The 12272-nt window shown below is 41.1% G+C and overlaps 1 protein-coding gene across 2 annotated transcripts; it reads right to left on the bottom strand.

Moving 5' to 3' along the window:
* Positions 1 to 8473: 8473 nt before the first annotated feature.
* LOC117738730 (trypsin-like) lies at positions 8474 to 10881 on the bottom strand. 2 transcript variants are annotated; one of them, XM_034544810.1, is made up of 5 exons: positions 10842 to 10881; positions 10488 to 10641; positions 9846 to 10108; positions 9152 to 9288; positions 8474 to 8665 (listed from the first exon to the last, which is right to left on the bottom strand). In XM_034544810.1, exons 1-5 carry the CDS (start codon positions 10879 to 10881, stop codon positions 8516 to 8518), a joined length of 744 nt encoding a protein of 247 aa, XP_034400701.1. In that variant the 3' UTR covers positions 8474 to 8515. The 2 variants fall into 2 exon arrangements, with proteins under 2 accessions (XP_034400701.1, XP_034400700.1); XM_034544809.1 differs by having other exon boundaries at positions 9855 to 10108.
* Between the last annotated feature and the right edge of the window lie 1391 nt (positions 10882 to 12272).

Raw genomic sequence — 12272 nt, 5'->3', positions numbered from 1 at the left:
TGTCTGAGTAATATTTCATAACCTGGGGGTCCCACTACACTGACATTACCATAAAATCCCATGAAAAGTGGACTCAAAGGTGCTAGGCAGGTTTGGCAACGTAAAAGTAAAAGTTGAAAACAAATACGTCGACGGCTCTGGGGGGGATTTATCTCTCCTAACCATCTTGTGTTTTTTGCTGAAGTTTGGTCCCCCCCATAATTTTGTCATCAAAGATTTTTCCCTTAATTTTCTTGAGCGCTATCTTGGAGGTCATGGAAAGGTCAAGCCCGGAGGCCAATACAGAATGCAGTGTCTGCCCATTAATGTCATATCATATGTACCATTGTGTAATAATCAAATCATTGCTTATTAATGAATTTAGCACACGTTTAGACACTGAATATTATTAGAAAACTAGGCCAGTAATTGTTATCTAACGGCTTCGGCTATACAATTGGCTCCTTTTTTACCCATAACTGCAGCATGTATTATTTAAAATGACTGCGTTGTTTTTAATCAAAACTTTTCTGACGACCATTTCCTCACAAAATGTCAATAACCTCACTTTATTCACAAAACAGATGACAAAGATATTAAACCAGACAGTATACAAAAACTAGCAGAGACAATCAAAAGGTGTTTCACACAATTAACACACACTCACACAGAAAGAAAAACGTTGTTGGCACACTCCCCTCCGGAACAAGTAATAGAGAAAATGTGGGCAGAGGTAACAAGAGGCTATGTCAATAAAAAAACAAAAACAGAGCAGGCAGATATATAACACAGGAGAGGAAAAAAGGGAAAGGAAAGCCAGGAGATATCTGAGGCCGATACCGCGGGAGAAAAGGTGATATTCGATGGAGGTTACAGCAGATGGACTGCAAATGGACGATAGCAGACTTGTGATACGTCGTATGCTTCTGTCTCGTGTTCAGGCTCACTCTAATACACTAGTACACTAAAGCATCCATGTAATCCACGACTGTCGACATGTCTACATAGAGGTGCGTACATGCAGTAATTTGCACCAAAGGCTCCGTCTTTACCTGTAACTTCACCACATCAAACAAAAGTAATTTCGCCCAAATGCGCAGGTTATGGAAATTAAAAAAACTTGTTGAAGAGAACTCCAGTGTGTTACTGAGTTTACACCCTGGAACAAATCCACCCCTTATCTTTTGTTCATAGCGAACCACATCTTGGATTGTGGGTTTTGTCCTTACGGACAGATAGGTTTGCTGTACCCAGATTGAACGGATGGAAGATGGCATAGAAAAAGGGGGAGAAGCATGGGAGGAGTGAAATACGCCATGAGAGAAGAAGAAGAAATCCTGCAGTACTTACAGTATTTGTGCCTCTCCGTTTCGCCTCATTCTCACACATCACCCTTCATTTGTGTGCATTTTGTGACAAACACCATCGCACTATAATTGTATGAATATGAAATATGAAACGTGATTGTACGCATGCGTAAGGAGGAGTGACCGTCCGCCACTGCCGGCTCCGTTAACTCTAAAACACACACACACACACACACACACACACACATACAGATAGATACACACCGAAATGCACACACCCTGTGCTAGCCTCCCATGCATGGGCCCCCTAAAACGGGGTGCACTCAGTGATCCCTTTCCAAAGCCCTCATCTAAATGTGAGCAGAGGTAATCCTTCAAGGAGAGGCAAAGAGAACAGTGATAACTGGAGATAAAGAGGGGCAGAAGGAGGAAAAAGAGAAAGACAGCGAGAGAGGGAAAGAGGGAAAGAGGTCGAGCACGAGATGGGATAGATTAACAGGATGAGGGGATTAGCAATAAAGGAAAAAAAAGAAAAATCAAGTCAAGTGAAGGCGGGGGAGAGGAGAATGGTTTAAAGAAGAAAGAAATGAAAGGCAGAGATGATGCACGTGTACATTCAGTATACTCACAGATGAATGAGAGGGTGACCGGAGAAGTGATGAAAAATCATGTCAAAAAAGAAAAATCAAATGCGACCAAAGTCTGCAAGTCTGAGATTGACCAGAAGTCCAGTTTCTTCTCCTTCTGGAGTTTCTTTTTTTCTCTTTTTTTCCCGCAATTTTGCCAATTCCTATCCAGCCATCCCTCCTTCCTAAGTTTATCCCCTACTGGTGCCCCTTCTCTGATCTCCCCCCTCCTGTTTTTCTTGCCAGTACCGGTACTCTTTCTCCTACCTCTCTCTCTTTCTCTGTCTTTCTCGCTTTCTCCCGCAGACCATGCTCTCCATGTTCTCCTCATTCTTTGCCTCTGACCCCTTTATCTGTCCGTTCATTGGACCTTTTCTCCAACCCTCAGCTCCTGCTTCACACAGATAAGATTTTTTTTTAAACAGAAGTCGAACTCTGACAAAAAAATGCAAAAGAATAGAAAAAAACTGTTAACTGGAAAGGACAAGCCGTTTGTCACTAGGTCTAACGCAGGGACAATCCATGGCCTGGGTTTTTCAGGGGCGCCACGCATAGAAGGGGTGATGGTGCCTCCGTACACGAGGACCAAAGCAAAGAGTGGCAAGTCAAAGGAGAAGAAGGAATAAAAACGAGCTTGCTGCGGTCTCCACTGGAAGTGGATAGTAAGCGCGCGTGAGGGGAAGGAGTGGGAAGGACTCCGGGGTGTGTGTGTGTGTGAAGAGGTGGGAGGAGAGAGAAAGCGAGAAGACAGAGAGAGAGCGAGAGAGAGAGAGACTGGGGGTTCATGGAGAAATATCCAAGAGGGAGGGATAGAGGAGGAGTGTGTCGGTGGGGAGAGGAAAGAGGAGGGGGCAGGAATAGGAATACATTTTTTGTCTTTTTTATGCTCACGCTATTCGAATTTTGTGCTTTCTCATTTCTTCACCCCTTTGTTCCACAGCTAATACCTTCTTTTTCTGTGAGAAAAGAAAAAACGAGGACGAAAGAAGTAGAGAAAGAGCTACTGTGTGCTTTGTCTCCTGCCCCTACCGCTCCTTTTCCTGGTTTCCTTTCTGCTCTGACTCCCCTCTATTCAGCCTATTTTCTGCACGTGTACTTGAACTCTAAATCCTGTTTGCTTTCCCCTCCCCTCTCAATTTTTTTCTCTCTCTCCCCCTCTGCGCATCTGTGTGTCTCTGCCTCTCTCTCTCTTTCTCTCTCTCTCTCCTAGGCAGTGGCTTGAAATAGTGCTAGCAGGAAGGAGAGAGTAAGCGGCAGGGAAAAGGAGAGGGCGAGGGGGACAAAAAAGGGGAGAGAGATGTTGAGAGGGGGAGGGGAAGAAGCTTAGACAGGCTGACATAGAGAGCACATAGAGAGCACAGGGTGTGTGTGTGTGTGTGTGTGTGTGTGTGTGTGTGTGTGTGTGTGTGTGTGCATTTATGAACTCACATTGGCTTTAGATAGAGTGTTTCACAGGCTGGTGGTAATCCTCATATCATGTTATCCTATATACCAGAAAAGAAATTCATGACTTTTTGGGGTCAAGGAAAGCAATAATTAAAACGGTGGGATTTACTGTATTCTTTTTAGTGTCAAACTATACTTATAACGAAACACTAAAAAAATCAAGCAATGCTTTGGAGACATACAATATAATTAGTTTAGCAAGGATTAATCCAACTATTATTTTCTTGATGAATCATTTAGTCAAACAATTTCACAAATAATGAAAGCGTCTTATCTCAAGCTACCAGAGCCAAAATGTGATGCCTTCAACCTGCTAATATTTTTGAATTGACAATCGAAACCCTAAAGGGATTCTATTTACAATAAAATGAGCAAATCCTCACAAGCTAATGTCTGGTATTTTTACCAAAGATTACAAAACTTCCACAATGAATTGATTGTATTATTTTTCAACTGACTATAAATTAATGGATTTAACATATCTTCCTATCATATTTATTTTAATGTTTGATTTATGGGTTTCACATCACTATAGAACGACTACTATGCAGTTGTATTGGTTACATGTCAGAATAAGTAAGAAAGCCTTGATCTCCGGTATCCGCTAATTGGCTTTTGCCATTATTTTTACATTTTATACACAACATGACTGAGTAAAACTTACATTATGTAATAATGTAAAATATTATTTTGGACTGAAGGCTACCTGATTGTTGCAGAGGGTGACATTAATACAGACATCATTAAATTACTCTTACTAATATGATATCAGGAATTAAGGGAAAGAGCTGAGAACAGAGGAGAAAGCAGCCAGATCACGGGAGGTCAAGAGAGAAATTTGCTGAAAACCTATTCACCTTGGTTATGAAACGTTTTCTGAATGCTGTCTTTAGAAATAATTAACTACATTTGAATGAGGTCCTTTTATTAATAAAATACTCATAACTCTGACTGCATACTGCCTTTCAACAATCACCCTGGAAACCCGAGGCCTGCACTATAGCCTACATCTTAAAAAAGATGGCATGCCACTGGCAGCAAATATTGAATTGATGATGAAAGAAAGCAATTACATTTCATGAAAAGCAGTATCTCATCTTTTAAAATGTATCATAATTTACATTAACTTCTGAATTTCTTCAAAGCCATGAGCACATTTTACACATCAACTGCACTCTAATCGGCAAAGATGATGACTGTATTTTGCAGGCAGTAAATGGTCAAAAGAAAGAAAGAAGAGAAAGAAACTATAAGGTTACCAAACTATGGTCCTCCTCACTGAGTTGCTTTCTCCTCGCCTGCTGACTGCAGCACAATTCTTGAAAAACCTTTGAGTCTAGTAAAACAGAGACATGAGCCTGAGATGTGAAATGTGTGCCTCAACACTGCCCTCTGCTGGGGTTCAATGGGAGCAGCTCTAACTCACGCCCAGCATCGCCACAGTGGAAAGGCTCATTGTTTAACATTGTTAAAACATCAATATGGCACGAGGCGTACTGTGTGATTACATATACATGGGGGATATTACGGTTGCTGTTATAGTTACTCTAGTTTAAGGGCTGAGGAAAGCAGGGATTTCAAGATGCTGGCAAGGTTATTGAAGGCTATTACAGGCATCTTCCCTCCCTCACTTCTCAGCATCCTCAGCATCCTACCTCCCTCACTCCTCAGCATCCTACCTCCCTCAGCATCCTTCCTTCAACTGCACAGCTGCCATCGGCTAATCTGGGACCAAACCCGACCACGTAACGTCACATGAAACGTAATAATTGTTATTACTGGATATTATGGAAGCTGTATGTGTTCACGTTAGCTAGCTAGCTAACGTACTGCCACTATATCAAGCTAGCAGCTAATGTTGGCAAAGAGCTCCAACAGCACAGCACTTTGGTTACTAAGTTACCATTACACATTTATTTAAAGCTCACCCTTTTCTCCAATTTGCTTTTTAGATGCCCAGTGTCGCGGTGAAAGATATCAACCAGCAGGAGTTTCACAGAGCCCTGTCAACTTTCCTCAAAAAGTAGCTAACGGTTAGGTAAAGTTCATAACCAGCTCGACGTGACTGGCTGAGCCACCTGTCAATCACAGAGACTGGTGGCGTAGGTCTAAGTCAACATCTCTGACGTGAAACGTCAGGGGGCAAAAAAGGTAAAAACAATGTATTTAAAAGAAAATCTATTTAAAGCTGGGGTAATTGATTTCAAATTGTCAATTAAGTGAGGTGAGAAATGCACTATGGAGCTAAATACATGGCACATGGTATTTATGGTAACACAGTAACATTACAAATTGTATAAAGTTGAATATCAATGTGGCTCATAACACCCAAAATCACAATATGATGTCTTACACACTAACATTAAACAAGCGAGTTAAAAGTGAGCAATCAGCCCCGGGTTATGCAAACTTTCCAACTGTTATTAGGTGGGTACAAAATCAAGACGCAGGTTTTCAAATGTCTTTTACATAAATACAGAAAGGTTTTATTGTTTCAAATAAACATTTCATGCCGATGTATCTATACTGTGCACCTTTTGTTCTTCTGCTGTTATGACACATTTCCCTGTGAGGATGAATCAATCAATCTCACCCTCCTAAAACAACAACTAAGGCCTATGCGTAGATTGATATTTTTTGACATAGACATAGAAAACATCAGCAGATACTTCTTAAAAGAATTTGAAGCTTTTACATGTCCCAAAAAAGATGGTTGCTAACAAATGGCTAAATGAGACTGCAATTATTTTTTGCAATAATCTGAAAGCCAATTGAAAAATCCCATTGTTTTTTATGTAGAGGGCGATGTAACTTCCAGTTTGGCTTACACAACTACTTTATCCCTGGCGCACTCTATAAGAAATGGACATAGTTACTGTGACGTCAACCATAGGTCGTATACTACCATTTTGAAGCTTTTGAAGATTGACAGAAGTGACCATATTTAGATGAGATGGCAGCGGTGGGAAAGAGCGAGGCCTGCCAGGCCCCGATTCTGTTTGCAGCCCTGCTGGCCATCAGAAAGAATGCAGGTTTAAGGCACTTGAACCAGAAGTTGTTGCACCAAGTATAAGACGCAGAACACGAGCTAGCCTCACCAAAGCCACAGTTTGTCCCTCTCGGACAAACCTTCACAAATTCCTGTGTATAATTATTGTCTGACATGAACAACATTTGTTCATATTCATATTCAGAGTGAAACAAGATATTTAGTGCCAACAGTAACGCTAATCGCAACAAACAGCGCGGCGACAGCTATGAAGCCCAGCTGGCACTCCTCTGCAACACAACTGCCTATGTGTTAAATGAATCCCATTTCCTGACACCTTATGTGGTTTTTAGAAAACTGTCAAGTCAGTTGACTCATCACATCAACTGATAATTGATTCTTCAGGTCTGGCAAACTAAAGGTCCCAGAATGGGTTGGCACCGTGAAGCTTGCCAGGCACAAGGAGCTGGCTCCCTACGATAACAACTGGTTTTGACACCAGAGCAGGTCGGTTACACTGCAAGTGTTTCCTGTGCATCAATTAATCTGCCACAGCAGAAACAATTAATAGATTAATTATTCGTTTACCAAATATAAAGGCTAAAAATCTGTAGATTCTAGCTTCTCTAATGTTAGGATTAGCTGATATTATTAATAAGTTACATCCTTAGCCAAGTAAAATGAAACGTGTTACAGCATTTCCTGTCTATAATAATAATAATTGCATGCACTATATCAGTATGTGTCAAATACCTCATATATATCTTTTTAAAACATGGTTCCAAGAAACCCCATCTGATGATTTTATGATTATACAGAACACACTTGTGTAATATGTGTATGTCCTATCTAATTCTTTTTAGAACTGATCCAATATACATTATGAGCACAACTCTTTCTGCCGTTACGTATGTTATCTACTTAGACGTACAGGCTGTAATTAACACAACGTTGTGGTGATTTGAATGAGTGCTGTTTCTCAACATGTATATGCAGAGGATGGAGCCCAGAGACTTGCCTCTCAGCCAGAGAGCTCTGGACAGGGTAGCTGGTCAGGTGGGTTGTTGAAGTTTCATTGGCTGCAGTACAAATATATGTATGAGCCAGCGTGAACTGCAGCTTCCAAAGAGTTAAACACAAGGTGTTGTGATCGGCCAACAGGTTACCAAGACATGTTGATGTATGGCACAGTAATGGCTCTGTCTTGTGTTCTGCGTCATTTAATGTCATTTGTGAGGGTCCGTCTTAAAAATTCATACCTCCACCCCGGATGTAGAAGAGAATGGAGACCCTTTGATGGTGCTGCGGTGTTTATTGCTGTCCCTGCTGCAAATATGGATATTGTCTTTAATATTATTGAGTGGGTTTTATTTTTCACCTTATTTTCCATTAATTTTGGCATTCCATTCCTGTTTTTATTCTTGTCTCTCTTCCTTTATTGTAAAGCACTTTGTTCTGCATTTCTTGTATGAAAGGTGCTATACAAATATGTATTTATTATTATTATGTCATCGCTAATTAGTTTTTTATTTGCACATGCTATCCTGTTTGATATGGCTGCATGGCATTACCCTCTGCTCTCTCTGTCTTTTCCTTTGTATGTTTTAGGCTGCCTCAGCAAACAAGTAACAGGGAAGTTTACAAAGCGCCATCTGAGGAATGCATGCCAAGAATCCAAACAAGTGAAATGCTTTTATTCCTTATTGCTTATTTACTCATTTTTGCTTGTCTCCCATATCACTCGGTGTGCCCACGGTAACCAAGTACGAAAGGTATTTCATAGAGATGTGTGTGTCTATAGTACAGTAAGTATACATAAAATATCAAACCTGAATGTTTTGCAAATGTGTAAGGTTTATCTTTTGTTCATTTATTCATTGTGAATTTCAAGACAGCAGGGGCCTTGTGTCAGCGCAGAATTTATACAGAACCAGTGAAAAATACAAAATGACCACGCAATTGCGTGTTATTTTTTGACACAAAACTGTGAAACTCAATGCAGAAAAACAAAGAAAATTCAGTGGATGCAGATTTTTATTAATTTATCTAATTCTTCAGAATATTATGCCTAAGCATGCTATTCCTGAGATGTATATGAATCAACAAGTAATACAGAGGGTGTTTCAAATAAACTGAGGATGAACACTGGTTGCGGTGAGGGAGAGCCTTCAGTTGTTTCTCATGGTGGTGCTGATCCAGCTGTTGTAGCGGCACACACGGGCGTAGACGCTGGGGTGTCCCTTCATGGCGCAGTCGTAACCCCAGGACACAACTCCCTGCAGCTGACCATTACACACCAGAGGACCACCAGAGTCTCCCTGCAACACAAACAGAAGAAGTTTCACCGGGGTCACTGGAAGTGGTCATAGTAAATCAATGGTATATGTTCCGTTGTCATGGTGAGCGCTGTAAATCAAGATCAAACCGATAACAGTCGCACTTTGTATTAAAGGGTAACGCCAGCGTTTGGCTGTTCTCTCTGGTTGTTCATCCCCGTTTCATCTTTGGGTATGGTCACAAGAGTGAAAATATGTACTAATAACATCATAGCGTGATGATGACACCACTATGTTGACAGATATTTGCTGTATGTGTATCACAGAAATCAAATCCTCTACTATTTCATAGAGCACTACTATTTAAAGATGCTCAACGACCAACACGAGAGCACCTCCATCACCTCTCAACATGGCAGCGGCTCACAGCTAACGGTGCCAACAGCGTTGATAAGTGCTATAGTGTGGACTCTAGTATCCTCACAGACTGGTGCTTGTCACTGTTCACTGTGGCTTAGTCCAACTCACCTGGCAGCTGCTGGCACCTCCGTGCATGAACCCTGAGCAAAGCATGTTCTCGGTGAAGAGGTTGGAATAGGCGTTCCTGCAGATCCTGTCATCGATGATGGGCTGCCTCAGACACTGCAGCCTGTCAGGGAAGTTGTCTGTGGAGCGGGAAGGCAGGTCTCCGTTACTGTGCCAACCATTGTGTAAATACTACATGTACTCCACATTACATGAAGAGAATGTGGTACAGAATGAGTAATGTCGTGATGAGTTGACTAAATGATTTGGTAAGCGTTTGGTGGTTGCCACTTCCTTAATGTCGAGATTTTCTGCTTTCCTCTAAATCATATCATTTTTTTAATTATTACATTTAGGTTTGGAACCAGTAGACGAACAAAAGAAGCAATGTTAATATGTCATATTGTATTTGTTACTATAGTCTATATATATATTGAGACCTAGAGATGCATGTCACAGTGCATTATTGCAAAACCATCAGTAAAATGAGCCTCAGTTAACAGTGTGAGATGTATGATTAACTCAGAAAAGCTGGAATCTTTTTAAAGGGGTACTCCAGCTATTTAGTATTTCCAGAAGAATAACTACAACTCCATATAGCCTCCTAGTACCCACTCTAACTTAATGCTGTACAAGTCATCCCACATTATCATTTGAGACCACACACATGACCTCTCTTCTCTCCCAGCTTCCAGACTCAACTCACTTCCGTTGGTGGCGGTGTTGCCCCACCCGGACACCAGGCAGTTCTCGTCGGCCTGGGTGCAGCGGGAGGGCAGGGATACGGTGTTGACGTTGCTGTTGAGGGCGGCAGGGCGGCTCAGTTTGATCAGCATGATGTCGTTGTCTAGATTGTAGCTGTTGTACTGCGGGTGCTTGATCATCTTGGTGGCGTCAATCCACTGCTCCGTGCCCTCATTCACAGCGATGTTGTGTTCACCGAGGCGAACCTGGATACGACTGGAGGAGGTATGAAGGTTTAGATGTTAAAAAGGATTCATGAATACTTTAATAATCATCTTTACGAGTCATAAAGTGAAGGGCCTGACTCAGTGGTGTCCTTACAAAGCAGATATGTGGTGAAAGAGAACATTCGCCACAATGTCCGTGTGTGCAGATCTGCTCACACTAGAGTTTCACATTTCATTGCTATAACAACCTCAACTGGCTCATTTCTATCTGAGCAACTAATGTAATTATGCTCAGAGTTCAGACCAATAAAACCCATGTGCTGACGCACAATCACTATTGATCCTTGGTTTGATAGTAGGACATTTCAGGACTTGCGGGGTACATAAGTGGATTGTAATGCAAAAACAATTTGACTTCTTGTACTTACGACTTGTAGCAGTGAGCAGCGGACACCACCCACTGGCTGGAGATGAGGGATCCACCGCAGAAGTGATACCCGGCGTTCAGAGACACCTGATAGGGGACAGAGTGTCTGGGACACTCATAACCTCCAACAATCTTATCATCCTCAGCTGCAGCAACTGAAACAGCATGCGAGGGTTAGGACATGAAACACAACCTAGAAATACTTAACCATTGCCATGAATAGCACATTAAATACATAAAAGATTTTGAGCAGTTAAACATGTTCAAACTATACAGTCTTGTAACATCTACATCAGAGTAAAGTTAAAGTTGATCAAAGCAGAATCTGACAATAATAATTTGATTATGCTCTTACACGCTGCTCCAAGCAAAGCCAGAAATACCAGGGTCTTCATGGTGTCTCTTCTCTGAATGTAAGGGAAAATGCAACCTCTAACTCTTTATATACATACTGTCCAACCCATATTTCTCAAGGTCAGGAAGGTAACTATGTTCTGGGAAAGAGCCATATGGCCTAAGGCAACAAGACCATGTGATAAAACGCCCTGGCCCCCTGACAGTTTCAGTTACTCAGGAAGTGTAACAAGTTCCTTTTTACTCATTTAAAAATAAGTAACTTTACCCTTTACTTGGACAAAGGTTATCAAATTAATTATACTGTATGACAAGCTTCTCCTTCAGTTCATAAAATTCATGCAGCACCTGAAGGGGAGCATGACATATGTTGATCAAATCTGCAGCTGCCATTACACGCGGCCGTTCACCTTCATTAAATTACCTGAAAATGACACCATGATGCAACCATACACAACCATACAGACACCGACACACATCTCACTGGTCGGTTAGAACTTGATGGGCTGCTTGCTTACGGAGGAGGAGTGGTCCGGTTATCTGGCGCATCACAGCCTCTTTTCTAACAGACCATTGATGTGACCGGCTGAGAGTATTCAGTTCAGTTTGCAGGTGTCGCTGGTCTCAACTCAGCAGTGGACTGCAGGAACATTCAATGGCTTTATCAGTAATCCATAGAAGACCTGATGAGACTTGTCTAAAACTGCAGCAGGTAACAATTGAGACAAGGGCAAAGCAATAGAAAGAGCACTATGCATATTCACGTTTCCCAAACAGGCATCACAAGACTATTGTTCCAGGGAAACGGACTGACAAACAATAGCACACATTTTACAAATGTGTCAGGTATGAACATTTGTATGTTAACTTAAGAATGACAAGTAATATGTTAATTCCATTCATTTAATGTTTACTCATTGGTAAAAACATTGGAAAATGGAAGGCAACTTTTGAACATTAAAATGTTTTATTGAACATAAATTAAAAAAAAAGAAATGTAGGTAAAAAAATATTTAACAGGTTTAGAAATTCTTTATACAACTATGTACAGGCAGGGATCCATAGAGAGCAAATAAAGTAACAAAGCTTTGCGTGTCAGTAATTAATCCTGAATTAAAAAAACACTTCCACAGCATTCAGCCTTCACGCCAGTGTCCCATCTACTTCCATCAGCTGGGTGTGACTGCACACAAAAAAGGTGGCCACCTATTCTTTCAGAATAATTGCAGGCATAATAGCAAGTCATTGTTTAGTAGTATTGATGTTTCTTTTTGCTTTTACACGAACAAGAAATGATTAGAAAGATCGAAAAAAGGGAGGAAATTAGGTCGTTTTTCACCAATGTGTTGTGTAATTAAATTATTCTTTCTTCATAACAAATTCCTTTGAGGTAGTACACCTGTGAGAGACAAACAGGATGAAGAGGGTGGAA

The sequence above is a fragment of the Cyclopterus lumpus genome, chromosome 11, assembly GCF_009769545.1.
Source record: "Cyclopterus lumpus isolate fCycLum1 chromosome 11, fCycLum1.pri, whole genome shotgun sequence".
Classification (NCBI taxonomy): domain Eukaryota; kingdom Metazoa; phylum Chordata; class Actinopteri; order Perciformes; family Cyclopteridae; genus Cyclopterus; species Cyclopterus lumpus.
This window is presented reverse-complemented; position numbering and strand designations above follow the sequence as displayed.